Raw genomic sequence first — 27,463 nt, forward strand, 5'->3', positions numbered from 1 at the left:
ACATCTCAGAGTCTCACCCAAGACACATGACATACTCCCTGGTATCACTGGTGGTTATTTAGGGCCCATGGGCTCTTTAGTCAGAAGGTGATGAATCCTGCAATGACTGGGTCCTTCCCTCCAAGGTAGTGGGTTCCCTCCTAGCCCAGGATGCATCTAGAAATGTTGTCTGGAATCTAGTGTCTGGAATAGGAGCCTCAGGACTTTGCCCAGTGTCATATCCTACTGCGGCTCATCTGGTATCCAAGTTGCAAGACGAAGTCTTCTTTACCCTTCCCTCTTTTCTCCTCAAGCACTGCAAGCAGAGGGAAGGAGTATCTCCTGGCTGCGAGCTGTGTTGCCTGGGTTGGGGGACGGGTGCACAAGGACTCTCCTAGCTGCCCTGGCTGGTATCTCAGTAGATTGCTTGCTTGCTTGCTTGCTTTCTAAGTCTACTGCCTCTAAGCACAGCACAGCACAGCACCAGTACTTGCCCAAGAATTGCAGTCCTTATGGCCTACACTGCCTTTCAAGTTTATTCAGCACCCCAGAGCACTTTGGCTCACGGTGGTAAGGCTTGCTGGAACTCAGGTTTCAATTGCTAGGATGGGCAATTCCTCTCTGGGTAGGGCCAGTCTAAATACTCCCTCCATGGGTGTCAACTGAGATCTGCCTGGTGTTGCCTTCTGCTGCGACAGGGTAGCACTGAGTTCCAATGCAGAGTTCCACAGTCACTGTGCTCTTCCTCCCCCAGATGCACAGATTCTCTCTCCACACCATGCTGCTGCTGCCAGAACACAGGGGAGGGGTGGATTCAGTGATTCAAGAGTATCTTTCCTACCCTCTTCAGTGCCTTTTTCAGTGATATACTGTTAAAACCAGATACTGTGACTGCTCACCTGATTTTTGTTTTTTATGAAGGTGCTTTTTTCTGTGTGGATAGCTGTTTAACTTGGTGTTCTTGCAGTGAGGACATTTGGTGAAGGCTTCTATTTAGCCATCTTCCTCTGCCTCCACTCTCCTCCTTTTCTGTCTTTTGAACATTCATATACACCTAGGTATTTAGTATTTTTGTTACATTTTATTCACTGTTTTTATGCATGTTTACTGGGAGAAGTTCATATTAATAAGCTCAGTCCACCATGTTATGGAAGCCAAACTGTATAAATTACATTAATAAAAATAGCATTAATTTTTAAACCTCAAAAATAACAGCATGAATATTATAATCTAAGTAATTATGGAAATAGCAGATTCTTCTGAATAATCCATCTATGAGATATTAGGGAAAAAGTTATCCTAGTGAAGTAATCAGACTTCTCATGAAATTATTAAAATTAATACCTAAATCACTTATAGACAGTATTTTGAAAGTATGTTTTGTAATTTAAACTTTACTTTTCTACTGATTTTATTACAAAATAGTTTCTACAACTTCTCGATCCTTGTTTTCACAAATATAACTGCCATCAAGTTCTACATTTTCCCCTTAGAGCTAGAGCCTGAGAAATATAAATAAACCTTCAGACGTGTGAGACTGCCCGGCCCGGGTTGCTATGGAAGCTGGGTCACAGTGGGCCAGGCCCCTGTGCTCACTCTGGGACTGGACCACAGCAATAGCTGCTCCTACCACTGCCTCTTGGGCAAGAATAGAGTTGCCTGCTTTTTACCCATTTTTAGAGACCAGTGAAAATGCCTAAAAAGGTGTATGTGAGTAAAGGTCAACAAAGAAGAAACAAATATGAGTAACTCTAAAGCTGCACAATCAGAGGCTGAATAATTGGTACTTGGTTATGTGAAATACTGTTTCTTACTCCAGGTAACATATTATGCAATGAAGACTATCAAACGCCAAGAATATTAGCAATGGCAACCTCAGAAGCACTTGTGGGGATTTATCTGATATGCACCATTCCTCCAACATGAACTCTTAATATACTTTTGATAATAAAGTCCTGAAGAATCTAAAATGCAAGGATTAGAATACCTATGATTTTCAAACTATGACCTGTGCAGCCCTGGGGCATTTGGGGAAGAAATCTCAGGGGCTGTTGTGGGAGTGGTTCCAATATTCACCATGCCCTCCTTTCAACCTAAGTGGCTTCACAGATTTAAACTTAATACTGTTCACAAACTAGTCCACTTAGACAGGGCTCTACTATTGAAAAAAAAGTTTCAACCTTACAATGATAGGAATCCAATTTTAGGAGTTTCAATCTTATACCAAAAATCTGCAGGGAATATAAGGAAATAGTATAAATAACACTGAGTAAAGATAGTATTGTGTGGCCCCCAAAATATCAGAATTTACTTCAGTTGTGATATGAAAACCCACAGACCATGAAAAATAGATCAGAGGTTCTAACTTTTTGAAAATTTTGGAAATCTTTCTTTAAATAAAGCTTTAGAAAAAGTTCAAACAAATAAAAACAAAAGCAGAACTAACCTGACTAAAAAAAAAAAAGTAAGAGTGGGACGGCTTCTTATTCCCTGTTTATTAGTCTTCCTCTGACTGCATCTTAAAATACCATCATCCTTCCCTCAACCAACCCCTCCCCACCCACAGAGCAAGCCTTGAAGAAAACACTATGAAAAGGTAAAGCCAAAGTAGTAAAATCACTTTATCCAGATTTAAAAGTGATCTGTTTCTAAATCACCATGAAGAAAATTACCATAATAATGTTCATATTCATTTTTTCAAAAAAATAAAGCGAATTAAATATATAAACTAAAATTTCTATGTGTGCTGCATGCTTAGAAATCAGTTGCTTCTTTTCAAGGAATCATGAGTTGCCATTTTTTTTTAAGAAGAAAAAATTCAAGACGGTGAAATGCTGTTATTCCCAAAACACTATTCCTGGTTATAAGAACAAAACGACTTACTATTGTAATGTTACTGACAAACTTCCTCCCTCCTGTTTGGGATATCAATAGAAAGTTTGTTCAAAGAAACATGTTTGGCATGGTTTTCCATATAGACTTTCCCCTCAAAATCCTTACACAACAATAAAATATTCCAGAATAGGAAAGGCTTAGGTGATCTATAGCAGAGACAATATAACTACATAAAATATTTCACCTAGCACCGGCACATTGAAAGCATCTGATTTTCTTTACTAAGTTATATTTTCAAATAATCATCAAATTGTGAACACATTTTACATATAATGTTCTTCCGAAAATACATAGACAGGATCTGTTCTAACTACAAACAAATGTGTCAGAGAGAAAGTTCATTTAACTATTTAAAACCTGAAATCCGAAACAGTTTAAACATAATATTTTATGTGAGTTAATTCAGTCTAAACTTCAATTTATTTTAGTTACTTCAATTCTACTAAAATACACACTATCGAAATAAGCAATCAGATCGAGAGTAATATCTTTGCATTCTTTGCCTATCCATGAAAAGTGGAAAAAAGAAAAAACAACCATATAGTTTAAACTTAAGAAATTGTACTTTCAGCATTTTAACAGTTTCAAAATCTATTAACCAAAATGTTCTTTAGGAGCTGGGCTGAGCCTTCATAATATCATTTGTGACTTACAGAATAGAGAACATGTTACCGTTGACTTTTGTAATCATTAGCGTATTAAAGAAATCCTTTCCAATTTTATTTACAAAAATGTAGTAATTCTTATAAATAAATAAAGCCAACATGGACACATATATTCCTTTACTTTTTACAAAAGTCTTTTATACAAGATATCAGTTTATGTTTTTCTAAAAAAAAAAAAAAAAAAAAAAACTACTCACGTGAAAGAAATTCATACTTTGCAAAATTGGGCTGTTCACTATAGAACTTATGAATGCAATGGTAAAACAAAAGCAGCCAAACATTAAAATATGCCAATATTACGTCAGAAAAACATTTCACTACTGCAAGAAATCTTGAACACGATTTAAAAACAGAAATTTCTAAGAAGTTTGAATGCAAATAAGAATAAAATATTCATTAAAGATTACATTTTGCCATTCTGTATGTCTGTGTCTCATGCTTAAAGCATTTTCTCTGTGGGCTCTAAAAAAAAAAAATTTAGTTATTCCAACCCTTCCTTTAAATAACACGAGATTAATTCAAAGCAGCAGATCTCCTTTAGTTTCTAACTTCACCAAATTATGTAGGCAAAGGGTTACAAAAGCAGTCATGATATTTTTGTCAGAATTATTTTCAATAATGTTGATAAACATTTGATAGTTTGACATTTCACAGGATTAAAAATATTTTAGAAAAATAATTCACTCAAAATACATTATTTAAATCTCTGTATACTCAAGATGCCACTTTGTTTTTTTTTTTTGTAACTCAGAATAATGCAGAATAATTTTTCATACAAGTAAAATAAATAATAACAACCTGAAGATAAGATTATGCTTAGGATATACTTTTTGAAGAAATATAAAATCATATAATAAAACAGTATTATAAAATGCCAAAATATAAAAATAAAAAAAAGAAAAAACCCAGGAAATTGTACTTACAGCCACAGCTCTTTTAATAAATGGTATCTGTGTGCCACTGTCCAGGTCTTCATTTATAATAAGTCTTCTAGCCCACTGCCCTGCCCTGACAACACCACTACCATGAATTAAAACCATCAGTTTCTGTGGGTTTGTCAAAGCATCCTCACTCATAAAGATAAAACTCTTTGGTTCACTCTCAGTGGCATCTACCTGTAATTAAATAAAATTAAATAATAAAGAAATGTCTTCTGATCAGGCATACACATAAATGAAAAACAACCAACAGCTGTTATAAAGTATTAAATGGTTACTATAGAATTATAGGAGTAAAAAACAACTTTAACACAAAATTAAAATATTCAGTAGAAATTAACAATTATATATTAGGTGGATGGGACAAGACATGATAGTATTTTAAATACAAAAATATAAAAAATATTGGTAATATAAGAGCCTCCAGTCTGTCTCTGCTGGTTCCAAAGGACGCTTTGAAGCCAGGCAGAGATCCACTTCCATTTCCATTGTGTCCATTGTGTGTCGGTAAAGAGGAAACAAATGGGAAACCCCCAGTCCAAATTTCCAAAGAGCACCCCCTTAGGGTGCCTCCTAGCCAATTTAAAAACCTCACAGCTTGAACAAGACCTTAGGAGGAAGCGGTTAATTTTCCTTTCCACTGTGGCGTGATCCACCTCAGCAATTTCTGCCAGCGGCTAGGCAAGCGGTCCGAAATTTACATACAAGGCTTTTGGGCCTTGGGCTCTCGTCCCTATACTCCTTCTCTCCATCCCCTCCCTTCCTGCCCAGACTCCTCCTTCCTCCTCCTTATCTTCTAGTAATCCACTCGGTCCCGTGCCTCCTTCGGGTCCCCCAACTGGCTGTCTTGAGTCTCCTGTCTCTGCACACACCCACTCTAAGTGCCCTGCTGATGTCTCCACTCCTGCCCCACACCCTCCTACAGTGTTAGCGCCTTTGCGAGAGGTGGCTGGGGCGGAGGGGGTAGTCAGAGTACATGTCCCTTTTTTATTGGCCGATCTTTCCAAAATTGAGAAGCGTTTAGGTGATTTCTCAGCTAATCCTACCATATACATAAAGGAATTTAGACACCTTTGTCAGGCCTATGACTTAACTTGGCATGACCTCCAGGTTATCCTAGCCTCTACCCTAAACTGACTGAGGTTCTAACCCAGTATACCCAGTTAGATCCAGCGTCCCCCACAGGGGCCACCATTTTGGCGTCTTATTTCATTTCTCAATCAGCTCCTGACATTCGTAAAAAACTTCAAAAGGTAGAGGATGGTCCTCAGACACCAATACAAGACCTGGTTAAATTAGCCTTTAAGGTCTATAGCTCCAGAGAGGAGACGGCAGGCTCGCCTTGAACAGAAGTTACAGCTCCTAGCAGCGGCTTTACAGCCCAGTCGTAACCCCTAGACCAGAGAGCACACACCCCTCAGACTCCAAAGCTACAAAAGGAGCCTGCCTGCTATAAGTGCGGCAAGGCAGGACACTATGCCAACAGGTGTCCGCAAGGTCCCCGAGTCCCAACGCGGCCTTGCTATAAGTGCAAGGCATCAGGACATTAGGCCAGTGAATGTCCTAACCCTCGTCCACCAGCAACCCCCTGCCCTGCTTGCCAGCAGGGAGGAAACTGGAAGTCTGATTGCCCCACCCTGAGAACAGGTGCCGCGCCTCTACGTGACCCCCTTTCCCAGGATCCTGGGAGCTCCTTCCAGCTCCTACATCTGGACGACAACTGAAGGTGCCGAGACTCGGGGACCCCCATCACCCTCGCCAAGCCGCGGGTGACTCTCCTGGTAGCGGGTAAGACAATTACTTTTTTAATCAACAGCGAGGCTACCTATTCTGTTTTGCCGTCCTTCTCTGGACCTAGCCTTCCATCCAATATCTCTGTAGTAGGAGTAAGTGGAAAGCCATCCACTCCACGAAAAACTCCAATCCTTAATTGCTGCCTGGCCAACAAGTACTTTGCACACTCATTCCTCATTCCCAACTAAAAAGGGCCCCTACCGAAAGCAATCAGTGGAAATCAGTTTGGCTTTCCCCCACTCGCCTCAAACTTACTAAATTTTCTTAACTATCTCATACTCCCCAACCTTGCCAGGACTATCCTTCTGGGTTTTGCCCATATTCCAACAAATGCTTCCATTCCTCATTCCTATACTAATACTGTGCCTTATTTTATTCTTCATCCGTACGTCCAAATACCAACCATGGGCCCCGACCTTAACAACGCCCCTTAACAGCAGGAAGTAGCCAGACAGACCACGGCGCCCCTTTATCACTATTATCAATAAAAGGTTGGACTGTTTGGACGAACGGAGGCAAGATGGTGCACTTCCGGGTTCTTCATCCCCCCCCCCACCTCCCAACTCTTCCCGCCGGCGCGAAAATGCAGCCGGCGCCCAGGGAGGGTGCAGACCAACTGGGCATGCGCCAGGTGACGTCAATCTGAAGAGACCAAGATTTACCTGGTCGCACCTGTGGAACGCCCCTGACACGCCCATGCCCCACCTATTGCCCTCCCACTCCTAGAAAAGCTGCTCTCCGCCATTGAGCCACGTGGCCTTCTCACAGCCCTGCGGCCTTCTCACAGCCCCGGCGGCCTTCTCACAGCCCCGGCGGCCTTCTCACAGGCCGGCGGCCTTCTTGCAGCCCCACTCCTGTCGGGATGTCGGGACTGTGGGAAGTCCGTCCGAGGGCCCCACGGGGGGACTCTGCCGGCCTCCTTCCCCGGAGGCCGACAGACTTCTCCCGCACACCTTAGGTTACCAAAATAAACGTGCAGTTTTGCTGTTACACTTGCCTACCCGCTGGTTCTTTTGCACCCGCTCGGCTGGTCTTAGAAAAACAAGACAATTTCTCTTCATTATCACTGTATATTTAGTATTATATTATCATTGTAAATAAAAATAACTATTTTTTAGTGCCTCCTATAGTCTAGCTGCTATGCTACCTGTTTTAAAAACATTATCTCATTCAATAACAACCCATTTAGATGGCACTATTATTATGCTGATTTATAGATGAAGAAACTGAGGCTTAGAGAGTTTAAATAAGTTGCCCATGGTCACACAACTATAAGTCTATAGTTGTATAACAGAAATATTTGCACCTATAATAAAAAATAGAAAACTGAAATTGGAGATAGATATATTGGAAAATCATAGCAATATATCAGCCAGGAATACCACTAAACTTTTAAAGGGAAGAAGAGGTAACTATTTAAAAACTAACCATCTATTCTATTCTTACCTGATCTATGTAAATGGACTTCCAAATTTCATTCAGAGTGTGAACACAGGATTATATAATAATTATTTTTACAAAGCCACATTATGTACTCCAATGAGCTTACTTTATAAACTAGTTACTTACAGAATAAAAGGTAAATCCATTTTGATTGTACTTAATATTTAGATTGTTAACTAAATGATGTAATGATTTACATTTGAAAGACACAAAACACTTTTAGAAAGAGATAACTTCCCAACCTTTTGTTACATATGCCATGACCCACCGAGTGGTATTCCACATCAGCACTGGCCAGTGACTGGAAATTGAAGCCTTTGGATAGCCAGATCAAACAGGAAGTTGACATTCTGATGGCTGGTTACACACTCTCACATAAAGGTCAATCCACATATTGTGTAACGCAGTAACTCTTCACTTTGGCAACTGTATATGTTCCACACAATTATCAAAACAGGAAGTATACAAAAACTCTAGATGCCAAAAAAAAAAAAAAAAAAAAAAAAAGCCCTGGATTCTAACTATTCCCAGTCATTACACTTAGGAAGAGAAAAACAAAATAAAATATCTGTACTTCTAAAACAATCAGGCTAGTTTCAGTAAGAGATGGCTTAGGCATTTGTGCAAACAGAGCAAAAATGGCAATTATTTCAGCAAGAGCAGCAATGGACACAGGGCTTAAAGAAGAAATAACACCTTTTCATTGAAGCCTTCCCTGACTACCACATTTAAAATTCCAAACATGTCCCTGAAAATTCTGTAGTCCCTTTCCCTGTTTTATTTTCCTCCATGGCACATACCAAGATCTAACATATTGTATGCTTTACTCTATATTTTTGCAAGTGTGTTTATTCACCGCCTGCTCCCTCCACTAGAATGTAAGTCCAGGCAGGTACAGAGTTCTCTGGTTTGTATCCACCTACAGTCTCAGTACCTAAAACAAAACCTAGCACATTGTAGGCAATCAGTAATCAAAAACAATAAACTTTTGGAACGAGGAATCTTATCAAGTCTCACCAGTGACTTCCTTTAGATAAAAGGCATTTAACTAAATAATGGATCGTCTAAAATGGTTATAATACTTGCCGGTTCAGAAAGCATATACTGAAGATTAAACTAGTACATAATTATAGAGAATTTTACAAGAGCTATACAATGTTAAAGAATTAAAATGACATAACTAAAATTGTATTAGCAATAGCTAAAAATACAGGGAGATATGAAATATAACACAATCATATTAGCTTCAGCTGCATGCTATGTCCAGAGTAAACAAATTATAACGACAATAAATATGACTAAAGCCACAAAGAAAGATAAGTGGATGAGAGACACAGGAAAACCAAACCTAAGAAGAAAAATTCCCTTTTACCTAGGAATATTATATGAAAATAGAAGAATTGCTCAGTTAAAGAGGCTTAAAAATAAAAAAGGTCATGATGATAAGAACAAAATTAAAAAACTGAAAGGCAAAGCTGTCAGTGTATAACAAGAAAGAGGCCACAGGGGTTTCTAGTCATTCAATTACCAAACAGTATGTCTAAACACACACAAAGAAAAGTGTCTCTTAAGGTCAATAAGGCCTTAATGGATCCTGGAATGGTTATGGAGATGCATACCTATCTACCTTAGTGTAAAAACCTGTAGTACAGATATTCCAGTAGGTGCTGATCACTGTCTCTTTTTTCCTATTTGACTAAGTCCCCTGTTACCAAAAAACTGAGTCAATTTTTTAAGCAATGGAATACTGGCACTTTGAAGTCCACAATAATCACTTAAAACTGAAAGAAACTTATTTTCAGATGATAGAAATATATTTTTTATATTAAAATGCTGCTTGATAAAGGACCACTTGAGAGTCCAGGAGTTCAAGACCAACCTGGGCAACATAGTGAGACCCTGTCTCTACAAATAATCCAAAATTAGCTGGGCATGGTGGTACGCACCTGTAGTCCCAGCTACTTGGGAGGCTGAGGCTGGAGAATTGCTTGAGCCCAGGAAGTCAAGGCTGCACTAAGCCATGACTGCACCACAGCACTCAGCTTATGCAACAGAGTGAGACTCTGTCTCAGAAAAAAAGAGGGAAAATGGAATCACATTTTAAAAAAAATGCTGCTAGAGAACTTTTAAGGGGCTACAAATTAAGGTAACCATGAATAAATGAAAGTTTTACTTGAACACTGAGAAAAGTTGACTTTCAAAATATGAGAATGCCAAAATATTAAAGAAAAAACAACAATGAAGATGAATAATGTAATAATATTAATGATTAAGGGGTAAGAGCAGTATTTTAGCTGGTCATTGGCTAATATACACCTCAGTTTACATAGAACTCTGACTCTGCACATGGTAACTACAATGTACTCTCTAAGTCAGTGCTGATTTTAAATAGTAAGATATCTATATGAATAAAATAATTTCTTCTTCATTAACCTAATTAAGTTTGAACATATGGCTGTTCCAAGGCCATTGATCTTCAAACAGTGGTAATTTATTAAGCTAAGCTTTCATTAAGGAATACACATAATGGTCGTTCCAGCGAAATCACCTCACTTTATTGACAAATCAACCTCAGACACCTTTTGGTTGGTGAGACTGCACCAAACAATTTTTAGCAGTTACCAATTCATTGTGGAATACTCACGAACACCATTAATTGCTGAAACATGATGCATGTAATAAACTAAGTGAAAATCTGTAGTGAAGTTGTTAACTCATGTCTCCAGTGTTCTATACGAGTATGAGATATTTTACTATAATTGAGAATACTTTATGCCTATTTATGAGAGATGTGGGGTAAACATAGGCATGATCATACTCTTTACTATCAAATCAAATCATGGGTTCCACAAAGTGCTGTCATTTTAAAAAATGGTTCTTTTTCCCTTTTAAAATAGTTTAACTATAAAACTGAAAGAGTTCATCATGAGGGAAAAAACAAAGGTTTGATGGTATTCTTTAAGTAAAAAGAACAACTATTTACACACACCCACATACAAAAACCCACTTTCACTCTGAGATTTAAGAGACCTCAGGAGAAAAATAACAGCTATTAAAAAATAGTTGTGAAGAAAAGTGTCACAACGATACCAAATACATGATAATTTAAAGGGAAATACTAATTTCCTAAGACAAAATTTAGAGTCTTTTTTAAGTTTACAAAATAAGGGAAACTTTATTAACCAAAGATGGGTATGATGCTTAAGTTTCACATAAAGTAAATTTATCTTGCTTATTAGCTTTACATTCCAAATTTAAAATCAAAGGATAATCTGATCCATAATAAAAAGTTCCCTTCCATCTATAAAGATCAATAATGAAACTTAAACATATAACATGCTGTATACAGCCAATTATTCTGTGATTTGTTCTAGAAATTTGGAGACTGAAGTGAGTTTAAGGGTTCCCTGGAACTAGAAGCATTATAGAGATAACAGACTCAATATTAATTGTGCTGTATCAATAAATTAACCTAATGCTCTTTAAATATCATTCTTCAGAAACTCTGAAAGAAACAAAATTAACAACAAAGGAAAACTGGGCAAAGTGGCAAAATTCTATCCTGACTTTCCAGAAGACCAAATTTCAACATATAGTTTAAATGAAGTAAAATGCTAGGCCTAAAGTCAAAAGTAAAACAGTAAGTTTAAATCCAAAAAAGACTGGCATATTCATTCAAAGAAAGGTACTAAAATCTTGACTTTAAAGGAAGAAAAGTTTCCAAATAAACCAAGGGTTGATGTAGCTGTTACACAGAATAATATTTTATTGACTAATCCATCATAAGCACTTGGAACAGTGTCCATCACCTAAAAAACATTTAAATAAATATATGTTGAATAAATGAATAAATGAGTGAGTGACTAATAACGTGATCTTGTACTTCAGGTTACTTACAGAAAATTAAATAAAAAGATTTCCTTTAAAAAAGGAACTACAGAATCAGTTCTGGAGAGGGACAATATTAAGAAATCCTCAAACCCTCCAATTTATAATAAAATAGCACTATCCAAAAACTTTTTTAAACTCATGCAACATTTCATGCAAACAAAATTATCTATATGCAAAGTGTGCCTTAAATTAATTACTTTCAGCAAGTATCCCAGATTCTTATATATCATAAAATCATAAAGTCATCAGGGACAGCAAAGATCCTCCAATCTAGTCCAACCACCATTTCACACATGATTACAATCTCTTCGTTTTAAAGCTTAATATTTTGTGGTTTACATTTTAAAAACAGGGGTTTGTGTTTTTTCTTTTTTTTGACAATTTGAGTCTGAGAACAAATCTCAAACTTTTTCACTCTGAAATGGCAAAATGTGCAAAATTCAAAAAAATGTTCTGCCAAAAAGGGAAGGAGCAGTGTTATGAAACAGGATGCACCAGGAATGAATTTGGGAATGTGTAGAGGAAACAACATACTATGTGTAGAAATAAGACATATTTTTAAAAACCAAGAAATATTTAAAGAGACAGTGAATGTTTAATGTAACAAAAATTTCACTGGTTTACTACAAATAAATAAAAATAAATTATTCCAGTGAAATGAGAAAGGGTACAGGTAAGGGTAATCCTTTTAATTGAGTCATCATTTTCAAAGAGACTAGAAATCGGTACTTTTTTCATTTATACTGAAGAGTATTCTTTATAAGAACTACTATGCAGAATGATATGAGGTATACTAATAAGCATTTAAAATTATCACTATCAACACAATAAACCTTAACATTTAAACTTATCACAGTCAACCCAAAACTAAAGTTTTCTTCTGAATTAAAAACTATTTTACTTGGAAATAAACATTTCTTTAAAATTTGACTTACTGGAATAGATATTTTTTTCAAATTACAATCCTTTTCCAGGAGCTCATATACATACTTCGTGATGATCTAAGTAGGAAAGAAATAACACATTAAGATCCAATGTAATCCATTATCAAAACTGACATAAATTTTGGTAAATGATTGCAAGTTACTGCTCTGAGTAAGCATCTCTTCATCTTGGAATGCTTTTATACTATATTAAGAGAGTCTTAATTACCCATAATGGTTTACTTCCTGCTGCTGTATGAATAACTATGTACCTTTGTATTAAGGGTTGGGACCAATTAATACACATCAATAAAAATATATATGACTTTCTCTTTTTCAAGAGAATACTCTAAAAGTATATTTTCTTTTTTCGGTGTTTCTAAAATTTGTTTGTCCTATTATTTTCCTACAGGCATTATATTTAATATATTAATGGCACCTTAGTGACTCTGAATCTCAACACCTCTTTTGTGTTCACTGAATCGAGGAGGAAAAAGTCAGAGGTATTCTCAACAGAAAAGGAAAACTCATCCAGAAAGTCAGGGACCTGTCAGTATCACTGCTTATGCCAGGAAGAAGCACAGTTCCTCTAGATGTCCATGTTCTAATTCCTGGAACCTGTGAATAAGTTACGTTACATATTAAATGAATCAACAGATATAACTAAAGTTTAGAACCTTGAAATGGCGAGATTTTCTAGGATTATCTGGGTGGTGTATGTCTTTAAAAGTAGAAGATTACAGAAGAACAGTGGGTCAGAGAGATGCAAAGTGACTCAACTGGCTATTGCTGGCTTTCAACATGGAGGAAGGAGACAAGCCAAGAAATGTGGCAACTTTTATAAAGTGTAACAACCTTCAGTTTACAGCAGTAGGAAAATGAGACCTCAGTCCTACAACTGCAAGGAACTGAATTTGGCCAGCAACCCTCATAAGCAGTAAACAAATTCTCCCCTAGATCCTAAAAACAGCTTGTTCACACCTTGATTTTAGCCCAGTGAAACTCATATGGGACTTCTGACCTACAGAATTGTTAAGATAATAAATTCATGTTGCTTTAAGCCTCTAAATTTATAGTAATTTGTTACAGCAGCAAAAGAAAATTAACATACTATTTCTATTAAGGAAGGCAAAGAGTAAGGAAAGAGACATCAATAAAACAAATATTAAATAGGTGGTACTAATGGTCACTTTAAGGAATGTTTCTTCACTCCAAAATGTCTTAAGTTATCTATGCAAAATACCTCAGAGAATAATTTTAGCAGAAACATAATTAAAAGTCAAATTTTATGAAACAAAATCACAGGATGATTTTTTTAGAAAATTAAGATGTCAATTGCTTTGGTGCTGTATTCGTAATCTAAAATAGATTCTTTATCCTGCTTTCTTCAAGGAGTCCAAAATTCTTTCTTCTATGTATACGTATTCATTTCATTTTAGAAACAGTATATTAGATGTATGCTAGAACAGCTTTATCTTGGCTGGTAACAGTAACTTCAAAAGCTATGATACTACGTTAGAACTAGGTAATAAAATGCTAGTTATTAAACTAATATATTCTTATGTTTCAACATAGCAGTTAAAATTATGTTGATTATACTTTCACTGGGAGGTAGTGGTACTGCAGACTTATAAGAGTAAACTAAAAATGTGGAGGTTCAGACTAAACATACATATAAAGTTATATAATGACCTGCTGCTTTTAAGAGAAATAGATTAAATAAGATTGGCAAAATGAATGGTTTAACATTTCTGAAAATACTCTACTCTCTATGAAATCACAAAATATCCTTACATTTGAAGTAACAACAAAACCAATGAAACTTAATCCAAATGAATTCTACCACCATGCAAAATACTTGACACATAATCTGAGATTTAAAAATTTAAATACTACTGACCTTACAAAAAGAAAAAAGCTGAACAAACTAAAAGTCAACAGCTCTTACTAGATCCATCAGTTAATCCTCAATGTTTATACTACAGGATAATATGAAATAATCCAAAACTCAAAAATTGCTTATTTAGCTTTGAAATACACGATAGAGCAAGTCTGGAATTTGTAACATATTAAACCAAGTAATAAAACTATATATCAAGTAAGAGTTAGGGAAACACTACCTAACTTGCCTAATTTGCTTTGATCTCCAAATTCTTAACATAGGAAAAAAGCAACCATAGATGAAATCGTCTATCTTATAGGCAATTCTCCGTGTTCAGCATGCTCTCCTCAGATCTAGTCATCCTCCAAAATAAAGATCACATGTCAACTCCTCCAGGTAACTCTCACGGCCTCATCCCAACCCTCCAAGGTATGGCAGTGTCTCAACCTCTATTTTCCTCTGGACATGACTGAATATCATTGTCTAACATACTACTCAAATATCGTTACCTGTCTGTTACACATTTACTTATAGAACACTATAATTTCGGTCTCCTACCTGTATTCCTTCTTGTATTCACAGGATACTCTGGGAAACAGAAGATACTTAAACTGGTACATGAATTCTCCTCTCTGTCCATCCTGTCTACATCTTTTGAGGGAGATACAAGTTCAAGATTTAAAAAAAAAAAAAAAGTTTTCTAATTGCTAAATCAAGGCTTAGGAAGAAAGCATCAAGGACTCATTCATTGCCTTCCAGATTGCATAGAACTGCACTCTGCATTTAGAAAAATCAAAAAATGAAAAGATAATTTCAAAAAGGAGATGAAAAAAGTATTTCTTTCCAAATGTCATCTGTGTTCAAATGTTCACTGGGAGCTGTGTTTATAGATGGAAAAGAAAAGGCTTAAGAGACTACGCAGGCTCTAAAATTATGTTTTCATTCTAATAAGAAACAGAGAACTTCCGTTGTCTGGTCTGATGTATATAGAGCTTGGAAGTAGGTACTACTGACCTTACAAAAGAAAAAAGGCTCAAAAAATTGAAAGTCAACAACTCTGATTAGATCCATCAGAGAAATGAGGCCACAGAGCAAACTGCTTCCCTGAAAATGGAGAGACCAGACAAGCAGATATAAAATCAGTTTGCAGGGTACCTCAGCTGAAGCCAGTACTAATGTAAGAACACTTTAAACTGCAATGGAGGAACTGCTGGCGGGGTGTGGACTAGCTTAAGAGTTAAAAACTAGGAGGAGGTTCAACCTTAAGCGGGCGTGGACAAATTTTTATGAGTTCTATTCCAGGAGGGCTACTAGGTTCTCACTATGAAGACTACATAAAAACTCTCTCTTGTTTCTGGTTGGGGAAGGGAAAAAGTAACCATTTAAAAATACTCCAGAGCTCTCTATTGTTTTTAATAATGCCTGAAATAGTTCAAGAGAAACTATTTTATCAGAACTTAGCTGACCTGGGTGGGGGGAAGGGAAATGCCCAACTCCAGCTCACTTAAGAGATGAGACCTAAGAGAGGACTACAGAATATCTCCCCATCTACCCTAAGTTACCATCATATCAATAGAGTTCCTATAAAACACCAGGGGATTACAACTAAAATAACTCTAAGATTCAGGCCCTTTTTAAGGACGCTAGAAAAACCCAAAGACAACAGAGGAGACAAAAACAAAAAGCCTCTGACATGCAGCTCAAGCAAACAATAAACACAACCTAATGCCTAGCCAAATAAACATAAAATCTCACACTAAAGACCTATTTACTTCAGTTCCTTTCACCTGATAGATAATATCAAGCTTTCAACAAGTAATTACCAGGCTGCTAAAAGGCAAAAACAGACAGACAAAACCCCCATGATCTGAAGAGACAAACCAAACATCAGAACTAGACTCAGATACGGCAGAGATAGTGGAATCATCAGACTAGGAATTTAAAACAACTGTAATATGGTAACGCTTTACTGGAAAAAGTGCACCACATACAGAACAGATGGGTAACGTAAGGAGAAACATGGAAACCAAGGTACAATCCAAAGGAAATGTTAGATCAAAACCCCTGTAACAAAAATGAAGACTGGGTTTGATAGGCTGATTAGTAGACTGGACACGGCCAAGGAAAGACTCAATGAGCTTGAAGATAAGTTAATGGAAATGCTCAAAATGTAAATGCAAAGAGAAAACAAGAATGAAAAGACAATACAGAATATCAGAGAATAGAGGGGCAATCACACAAGGTGTAACTTATGCATAATGATAATACAAGAAGGAGAAGACAGAAGAAACAGAAAATATTTGAAGCAATAATGGCTGAGAATATTCCAAAATTAATGACAGACAAAAAATAACAGATCCAGGAAGTGAAGGGAACATCAAGCTGGATAAATAAAACCAAACAAACAAAAAAACCTATACCTTGCCAAAGTGAAAATCTTAAAAGAAGCTGGTGGGGAAGGGTGGAAATTTACTTACAGAGGAACAAGGATCAGAATTACATTGGACTTCTCTTACAAACTATGGAAACAAGAAGACAGAGGAGTGAATTACTCAGTGTTGAAAGAAATACCACCAACCCAGAATTCTGTATCCTGCAAAGTTAACCTTCAAAAAGTGAAGAAGAAATAAAGACTTTCTGAGGCAAATAAAAGTTTAGGGATTTTTTTTCTTTTCTTTTCTTTCTTTTTTTTTTTTTTTTTTTGCCAGTAGATCTGCCTCACAAGAAACGTTAAAACTTATTTCAGAGAAAACAAAAATTACAGGGGTCAGGAATTTGGATCAACACAAAGAAACAAGAGTGTTAGACAAGAAAGAAATGAAGGTAAAATAAAATATTTTATTATTCTTATTTGATCTAACAGATAACAGTTTGTTTAAAATAATAACAGCAACAATGCATTTTGTGATTACAGATAAACAGAATGAATGTCAGCAATGTTATAAGTGACAAGAGAGAAGAACTGATTATACTGTTATAAGGTACTTGTACTACACATGAAGAAGTGTAGTGTCCAGTGTCATTTGAAAGAAACACTGGAAAGAAAAATCTACTACACCTGGCAATTTTCCTGGATTTCTTCTGATTCCTAAGAAGTTGCCATAAAGATAAAAGTTAAGTGAATCCACAGTGAAAGTGACAGAAAAATAATTTTAAGATTATATATTCATGGAATAAATCTCCTGACTACTAATACAGTAATGCCCTCAAGGAATTAGAGTCTGACTCTAATTTTTCTAGCTCTGAGTTTCTGCATGTAGGGATTAAAGAAAATTGTTAAAAGGACAGCAGGGATGATCAATGAAATAAAACACAGAAATAAAGAAAATGAAGTATAATAAAAATCACTTCTCCATGGAACACTTCCAACAGAAGGGTTATATTCATCCTACTATGAATTTACTTTTGACATTTATTAAGCACTTACTATATGCTTATCATGTTCCTCATTCATCTCAGCATTACTTCTGGTCTTTAATTAAATAAGAAGCCAGCAATGATAACCTTTAGTCCAGTAACAGCACTGAAATTATTCTAGCTGGTTATAATTTAAGGAGGTGGGGAAAAGTGACATTAAGAAGCCTCCTAGAAGGTACTACAGATCCTTTTGAGAAATAAAATGTAATACATAATATATATTACCACATAGGTAAGGTAAATAATATAAATATTTTAACTAAACACAAACAAAGTTTATTTTATTACCAGATATTCAAGCTTTCATTCTTTCTTCCTCAGAAGAAAATCTCTCAATAGTAACAAATTAAATTTGGACTTATTGATTCATAGCAATAACAATTTTTATTTTATAACTTTATTAACTACATAAGATTAAAAAACAAAGTCTATATTAGGCCTATTAGGAGATTAAGAACATCAGCCCAAGACATAAAACACCAATACCCATACATCACCAGTCATACCCATCCCTACAGATGACACGTCAATGCTAAGAGAATCCTGACTTTAAATGTACACGTGGATGAACTGAACCAAAAGAGAAACTCTAAAATATTTAAATATACCTGTAAAATTTTTTTGCCTCTTTCAACCAAGAAAACAGACTCAGTAAGTACCTGAATTAGTAAAATATGAACTAAAACATTAAAAGAAATATTTTTAAAAAGTTTTTAAACATATGAAACATTTTAAAAGAAAAATAACTTTTAAATGCTTAAAATATTTAAAAATAAACCCTTTTTGCCGTGCTTATATAGCAGTAAGTATACCTACCTGTTACGTGGAACACTGGGGTTTGATTCTCCCCACAACCAAAAAAAGAAAAGAAACAATTTGTAAAGAGCCTTAGGATAATAAATCATTGCCTAGTAGAAATCTGGTTCTAAATGGTAGAATGAAATTAAGTCATTTATAATAAGTATACTTAAGTGATAATAATACTCTGTTTTCTGCTTGAAATAATTACATACATCATGTTTACATTAAATGGATACTTACAAAACAGTTGAAAATAGTTTACTTTTACATAAGCATCTTCTTTTAACATTATTCATTTGCTTAGGAAGCCCTGATTTCACAAATGAGCCCAAAGGAGTCAGAACAGGCAATCTGATTTATCACACTACATCACAAATGTAAATGAAGTTTGATATTATAAGCTCTTACTATATTGAAAGTTTAAAAATATTTTGAGGATAAACTTCCGCTTTTAACACAATATTTAGCCGGGCATGGTGGCTCACACCTGTAATCCCAGAACTTTGGGAGGCCGAGGCTGGTGGATCACCTGAGGTCAGGGGTTCAAAACCAGCCTGGCCAACATGGCTGTTTCTACTCTACTAAAAATACACAATTAGCCAGGCATGATGGTGCATGCTTGTAATCCCAGCTACTTGGGAGGGTGAGGCAGGAGAATCACTTGAACCTGGGAGGCGGAAATTGCAGTGAGCTGAAATAGTGCCATTGCACTCCAGCCTGGGCAACAAGAGCAAGACTCCATCTCAGTAAATAAATAAATAAATAAATAAAACAAAAATACAATATTTATTCCATCTATTCTGTGTTACTCAGTTTCACTTTGCTCATTATGATTAATAAAAATACAATTTAAAATCCCCATACCATTTATTTTGAGAGGCAGAGGCTTCAAGATCTTTGTATTCAGTATGTAACTGAATAATTGGTTGGATTCCTCAATTTAAAATATACCAAAAATAGGGGATAGTGCCCCATCAAGTCTCAGGAGCAGAAGGGAGGCAGATCTCACTCTTAGAAATCTAATCCTTGGCATGGTCTGCCACTGAAGGAGTAGGGAGTGAATCCTGCCAAAGTCCTCCCTGGGTCAAAGGAAATGCAAGAATAGTGCCAGTTGCTGAAGGAATCACCCACCAAAGCCTCTGAATGGACAAGGATGGGGGAAGTAATCTCTTGCCTCCCTGTCCCTTTTCTCAGATCACTGTTGTGGACTTAGCAAAGGCTTTTCCTGCCAGGGTTTATGAGCATGGACTTAAAGAGACAACTTCTTGAGTTTCTGCAGTGGCTCCACCCCTACTGAAGGTGAACACTGACTAGGGGAGGGTGCTTTTCACACTTCTCCATTGCCTCTGCTCCTGCACCCACAACCAGCTCTTAAAATTAAGTGCTACCTACTGACTGTAGCCTAAAATACACGACCAAACAAAATCACATTGCTAAAACAAGCAACATCTGAGAAGCCAGTTAACAAACCTATCTATATCCAAGAAACCCATATAGAGCCTTGGCACCCTTAAAGCACCCAGAAACAAATCCAATCAATCACAAACAATACATACCACAGTCATACCCACAAGGGAAAAAAGAATACCAAATGAAGACGCCCCATCCAAATTATAGCAAACTAAAAAAAAAAAGAGAAGTAGCTCTTTAGATGAGAATGAACAGTGCAAGAACTTTGGCAATACAAAAAGCCAGTGTTTCATCATCTCTAAATGATCCCACTGGTTCCTCAGCAATGTGTCCTAACCAGAATAAAAATTCTGAAATGAGAGAGAATTCAGAATATGGGTGGCAAAGAAATTGAATGAGACCCAGGAGAAAGCTGAAATCCAACACGAATAAATCGGAAAAACAATTCAGAAACTGAAGATGACACAGCTGCTATATTAAGAAAGAACCAAATAGAACTTCTGGTATCGAAAAATTCACTACAGGGGGCTGGGTGTGGTGGCTCACGCCTGTAATCCTAGCACTTTGGGAGGCCAAAACAGGAGGATCTCTTGAACCCAGGAGTTCAAGACCAGCTGGGCAACATAGGGAGACCCTATCTCTTAAAAAAAAAAAAAAAGAGAGAGAGAGAGAAACTCACTACAGGAATTTCTTTTTCTTTTCCTTTTTGAGACAGCCTTGCTCTGTCGCCCGAGCTGGAATGCAGTGGCATGATCATAGCTCACTGCAGTCTCAAACTCCCGGGCTCAAGTGATCCTCCTACTTCAGCCACCGAAGCAGCTGGGACTACAGGTGCATGTCACCATGCCCAGATAATTTTTAAATTTTTTTTTGTAGAAACCAGGTCTCACTATGTTGGTCAGGCTGGTCTTGAACTCCCTGAACTTACACAATCCTCCCGACTTGGACTCCCAAAGTGTTAGAACTACTCACATAATTCTAACGTGAGTAGTTCTAGGCGTGAGCCGCTGTGCCCAGCCAGGAATTTCAAAATACAATTGGAAGTCTTAACAACATAATACATCGAGCAGAAGAAGGAATCTCAGAGCTCAAAGACGAGCCCTTCCAAGTCAACCCAGACAAAAATAAAGAAAAAATAATTGTAAAAACTGAATAAAGCCTTCAAGAAATTTGGGATTACGTAAAGTGACCAAATCTATGACTTACTGGCATTCCTGAGTGAGAAGAGAAAGTAAGCAACTAGGAAAACATATTTGAGGATATAATTAAGAAAAGTTTCTCTAATCTTGCTTAAATTGGTCAACATGCAGATACAAGAAATCCAGAGAACTCCTGCAAGATACTATACGAGATGACATTCCCCAAGACACATAGTCATCAGACTATCCAAAGTCAATGCAAAAATTCTTAAAAGGCAGCTATGGAAAAGAATCACATCACCAATGAAAGAAAACCCATTAGATTAACAGCAGATTCTCAGCAGAAACCTTATAAGCCAGAAGAGATTGGGGACCCATTTTTAGCATTAAGAAATGAAATTTCTGCCAAGAATTTCATATCCCATCCAACTAAGCTTCATAAACAAAAGAGAAATAAAGTTGTTCCCAGACAAGCAATCACTAAAGGAACTGATCACTATTAAAAAATGCTTATGGGGTAACTGAACATGGAAATGAAAGAATGATACTTGCTACCACAAAAGCACATGCAAGCACATAGCCTATAGACCCAATAAAGCAACTACACAATTGAGACTACCATGCAACTAGCTAACAACACCACACAGAAAGAAAACCTCAAATATCAATATTAACTTTGAATGCAAACAGTGTATACACTCCACTTAAAAGACATTGAATGGCAAACTGAATGGAAAAACAAGACCCATCCTTCTACTGTCTTCAAGAGAGCAATCTCACATGTAATGACACACAAAGGCTCAAAGTAAAGATCTATCTATACAGAAAGATCTTTCTCAAAGTAAAGATCTATCTATACAGAAAGATCTTTCTCAAAGTAAAGATCTTTCTATAGAGAAAGACGTATCACGCAAGTAAAAACAAAAAAGGGCAGAGGTTGTTATTCCTATATCAGATAAAATAGACTTTAACAATAAAAAGGACAAAAAGTAATATCACATAATGATAAAAGGTTCTATTCAACAAATAAATAGGCACCCAACATTGGAGCACCCACATTTATAAAACAATTACTTCCAGACCTAAGAAAAGACTTATATAGCCACACAATAAGAGAATAATTTAACACCCCACAAAAGTTATTAAACAGATCATCAAGGCAGAAAACAAACAAAAATCTGAACTTAAATTTGACACTTAATTAATTGAACCTAATAGACATCTATAGAAAACTCCACCCAACAACAACAACAAAATATATATTATTCTCATCTCCACACAGAGCATACTTCAGCATTTCCCACATGCTTGGTCATAAAAAAAGTCTTGGTAAATTTTTTGAAAAAACTAAATTAAAAAATAAAATAAAAAATGAATCATACGCAACATCTTCTCAGACCATGGTGGAATAAAAATAGAAATCAACACCATGAGCAACTCTCAAAACCACACAAACTATATATGGAAATCATTACATAAAAGTCTTGAATGATTTCTGGATAAACAATGAAATTAAAGCAAAAATCAAAAAATTCTTTTAAACAAACAAAAATAGAGACACAACACACACCTCTGGGAAGTGGCAAAAGCATTAAGAGGAAAGTTTATAGTGCTAAATGACTGCATCAAGAAAACAGAAAAATCTTGGCCAGGTGTGGTGGCTCATGCCTGTAATCCCAGCACTTTGGGAGGCTGAGGCGGGCAGATCACGAGATCAGGAGATTGAGACCATCCTGGCTAACACAATGAAACTCTGTCTCTACTAAAAAAATACAAAAAATTAGCTGGGCGTACTAGCGAATGCCTGTAGCCCTAGATACTTGGGAGGCTGAGGTAGGCGAATGGCTTGAACCTGTGAGGCGGAGCTTGCAGTGAGCCAAGATCGCACCACTGCACTCCAGCCTGGGGGACAGAGCGAGACTCCATCTCAAAAAAAGAAAGAAAGAAAATAGAAAAATCTCAAAATTAATAACCTATCCTTGCACCTAAGAGAACTAGGAAAACAAGAACAAACTAAATTCAAAGCTGGTAGAAGAAAAAAATAATTAAAATCAGAGCAGAACTAAATGAAATTGAGACCCCAAAAAACCATCCAAATGATCAACAAAATAAAAAAAAAAAAAAGCGGTTCTTTGAAAGATAAATAAAATGTATAAACTTTATAAACTGTTAGCTAGATTAAGAAAGAAAATAAATCTATGCACAATCAGAAATGACAAAGATGACATCACAATTGATCCCAGAGAGATACAGAAGATCCTCAGAGACTACTATATACATCTCTATGCACACAAACTAGAAAATCTAGAGGAAATGGATACATTCCCTGAAACACACAACCTCCCAAGATAGAATGAGGAAGAAACAACAACTTGAACAGACCAATAGCAAGTAATGAAATTGAATCAGTAATTTAAAAAAACTACCAACCAAAAAAAGCCCTGGAACAGATTGATTCACAGCTGAATTCTGTCAATTCTACCAAATATGCAAAGAGTTAGTACCAATCCTACTGAAACTATTACAAAAAGTCAAGGAGGAGGGACTCCTTCCTAACTCCCTATCCCAACCTGGCAAAGATACAATAAGAAAAGAAAATTACAGGTCAATATCCCTAATGAACAGAGACCAAACAATCCTTAACAAAATACTAGCAAATCGAAACCAGCAGCACATCAAAAAGTTAATTCACCATGATCAAGTGGGCTTTATTCCTGGAATGCAAGGATAGTTCACCATATGCAAAATGATTCATTACATAAAAAGAATTAAAAACAAAAAACATTTTTTGTTATTTATTGTTACTGAGATGATCATTCATCTCAATAGACACAGAAAAATGCTTTCATTAAAATCCAACATTCTTCATGATAAAAACCTTCAACAAACTAGCCATCGAAGGAACATATCTCAAAATAATAAGAGTCATCTATGAAAAACACACACCCAATATCATACTGCACAGGCAAAAGTTAGAAGTATTCTCCCTAAGAAGATGTTCAGTCTCATCCCTCCTATTCAAGATAGTACTGAAAGTCTTAGCCAGAGCAATCAGGCAAGAGGAAGAAATAAAACGTATCTGATATAGTTTGGTTCTGTATCCCCACCTAAATCTCATCTCGAATTGTAATCCCCACCTCTCAAGGGAGGGAAGTGATTACATTATGGGGGGCAGTTTCCCCCTTGCTGTTCTCATGACAGTGAGTGAATTTTCACAAGATCTGATGGTTTCATTAACAGGAGTTTTTCCTGTGCTCTCACATGCTTGAATTTCTCTCTTCTGCTGCCATGTGAAGAAGGTCCTTGCTTCCCCTTTGCCTTCTGCTATGACTGTAAGTTTCCTAAGGCCAATTAAAACCCTTTCCTTTATAAATTACACAGATTTGGGTATTTCTTTATAGAAGTGTGAGAATGGACTACTACAGCAACTAAATAGGAAAAGAGAAAGTCACATTATCTCTTTTCATTGCTGATATGATTCTATACCTAGAAAACCCTAAAGATTCCACCATATGACTCCTAGACATGATAAGCGACTTTAGCAAACTCTCAGGATGGAAAATCAACACACAAAAATTAGCATTTCTATATACCAATAACATTCAAGCTGAGAACCAAATTAAGAATGCAATCCCATTTACAACAGTTACCCCCCCACCAAAAAAAATCTAAAAATACACCTAACATAGGAGGCAAAAGATCTCTACAAAGAGAATTGCAAAACAGTGCTGAAAGACTCATAGATGACAAAAACAAATGGAAAAGAATTTCATGCTAATGAGTTGGAGGAATCAATATCATTAAAATATTTATATTGCTCAAAGCAATCTATGGATTCAATGACATTCCTACCAAATTATCAATGTCATTTTTCACAGAATTAGAAAAAGCTATTCTAAAATTCACATGGAACCAAAAAGGAGACCAAATAGTCAAGCCAATCCTAAGCAAAAAAAGAAAAAGAAAAAAAAAATCAAGCAGGAAGTATCACATTACCTGACTTCAAATCATATTACAAGGCTACAGTAAACAAAACAGCATGCTGCTGGTACAAAAATAGGTACATAGGCCAATGGAACAGAATAAAGACCCCTGAAATAAAGTCACACACCACCAACCAACTGATCTTCAACAAAGTCAGCAAAAACAAACAACGGGGAAAGGATATCCTATTCAAAAAATGGTGCTGGGAAAATTGGCTAACCATAAGCAGAAAAATAAAACTCAACCCCTACTTCTTACTATATAGAAAAATTAACTCAAGATGGATTAAAGACTTACATGTAAGACCTCAAACTAAAAATCCTAGGAGAGAACCTAGGAAATACTCTTCCAGATGGTGGCCTAGGCAAATAATTTGTGACCAAGTCCTCAAAAGCAAATGCAACAAAAACAAAAATTGACAATTGGGACCTAATTAAACTAAAGAGCTTCTGTGCTACAAAGGAAACTGTCAACCAAGTTAACTGACAATCTACAGAACGGAAGAAATTATTTTAAAATTATGCATCTGACAAAGGATTAATATCCAGAATCTATAAGGTGCTTAAACTATTGAACAACCAAAAAACAACCTCATCAAAAAGTAGGCAAAGGTCCACTTTTGAACAGTTCTCAAAAGAGATACACAAGCAGCCAACAAGTATGAAAAAAATGCTCAAATCACTAATCACCAGAGAGATGCAAATCAAAGCCACTATGAGATACTTTATCATACTATTCAGAATGGTTGTTATTCAAAAGTTAGAAAATAAAAGATGTTGGTGAGGCTGCAGAGGAAAGGGAACACTTATACACTGTTGGTGGGAATTAAGTTAGTCAGCCCCTGTGGAAAGCAGTTTGTTGATTTCTGAAAGAACTAAAAACAGACTTAGCACTCAAATCAGCAATCCTATTACTGTGTATACAACCAAAGAAAAATAAATCATTCTACCAAAAAGATACCTGCACTCATATGTTTATTGTAGCACTATTCACAATAGCAAAGACAGAGTCAACCCAGGTGTCCATCAATAGTGTGGATTGAATAAAGAAAATATGGTACACATACACGATGGAATACTATGCAGACAGAAAAAAGAATGAAAACACGTCCTTTGCAGCATCATGGATGCAGCTGAAGACCATTATCCTAAGTGAATTAATGCAGAAACAGAAAACCAAATACTACATGTTCTCACTTATAAGTGAGAGCTAAACACTGGGTACACATGGGCACAAAGATGGGAACAATAAACACTAGGGAATCCAAAAGTAGGGAGGGAGGGAGGAAAGAAGGGAAAGTCAGGGTTGAAAAACTACCTATCAGGTACTATGTTCACTAGTTGGGTGATGAACTCATTAGAAACCCAAACCTCAGCATCATGCAATATACCTGTGTAACAAACCTGCACATGTACCCCCTGAATCCATAATTTTAAAAATACATAAAATATTCTTTCTATATTACAAAAAATAAAATGTACCAAGACTATAGATACCAGTAGCTGGAACGGGTGGGTTGGGGGTTTGGGGTGGGATGAAGAGATGGTAGTTAATGGAAACAAACATACAGTTAGATAGAAGGTAAAAATTCTAATGTTTGATAATAGAGTAGGGCAATTATGGTTAGCAATAACATACTGCATGTTAAGTAGCTAGAAGAGAGTACTTAAAATGTTCCTAACATACTGAAATGGTCAAGGTGACAGATACCCCAGATACCCTATCTTGATCATTACACATTCTATGCATATAACAAAGTATCACAAGTACCCCATAAATGTGTAAAATAATATGTATCAGTGACAGGAAATAAAAATTTACAGCTTTTTAAAAACCAGTCTTACTCATTTCAACTCTAAACAGACCAACTGCAATTGGTAGAAGATTTTAGCTTTGAGCAATGACCTGATTTAAAATGTGTTTATCCCCAGTGCTGTATGTTAGGAGCATTCACAACATGTAATATTTACCTTTAGGGCCAAGAAGTATACTATGGTTCAATGGAAACAAATTTCATATTACACCAGCAACATAATGTAGCGTTTCTATGAATACTAAAAGTTAATAAGCAAGTGAAACCTATATATTCAACTTAATATTACAGATTAATTTTACATTTTACAAAATGGGAAATTTTATCACTATTATTGATTAACCAAAAAAAGCAAATACTGATGCTCAAATATTAAATAACCACCCTTGAAAAATATCAAATTTTGATATTTTTACAAAAAAACCCTGCATGCATAATTAGGCTTACTTTCTACTTATTCCTGTTCTTAACGTTTTAGATGAATGTCTT

General features: G+C 36.1%; 1 protein-coding gene across 18 annotated transcripts in view; it reads right to left on the minus strand.

Annotated features, from left to right (window-relative positions):
• Positions 1-27,463, minus strand: part of FAM172A (family with sequence similarity 172 member A) — a 511,553-nt gene that overhangs the window by 349,594 nt on the left and 134,496 nt on the right. For all 18 annotated transcript variants that reach the window (XM_026454283.1, XM_026454281.1, XM_026454275.1 and 15 more), the window contains 2 exons: positions 12,541-12,606; positions 4,463-4,654 (listed from right to left, as the gene is read on the minus strand). In XM_026454283.1, coding sequence (XP_026310068.1) covers positions 4,463-4,654; positions 12,541-12,606 — 258 coding nt within the window. The remainder of the gene's footprint in view (positions 1-4,462; positions 4,655-12,540; positions 12,607-27,463) is intronic.

The sequence above is a fragment of the Piliocolobus tephrosceles genome, chromosome 4, assembly GCF_002776525.5.
Source record: "Piliocolobus tephrosceles isolate RC106 chromosome 4, ASM277652v3, whole genome shotgun sequence".
Lineage (NCBI taxonomy): Eukaryota > Metazoa > Chordata > Mammalia > Primates > Cercopithecidae > Piliocolobus > Piliocolobus tephrosceles.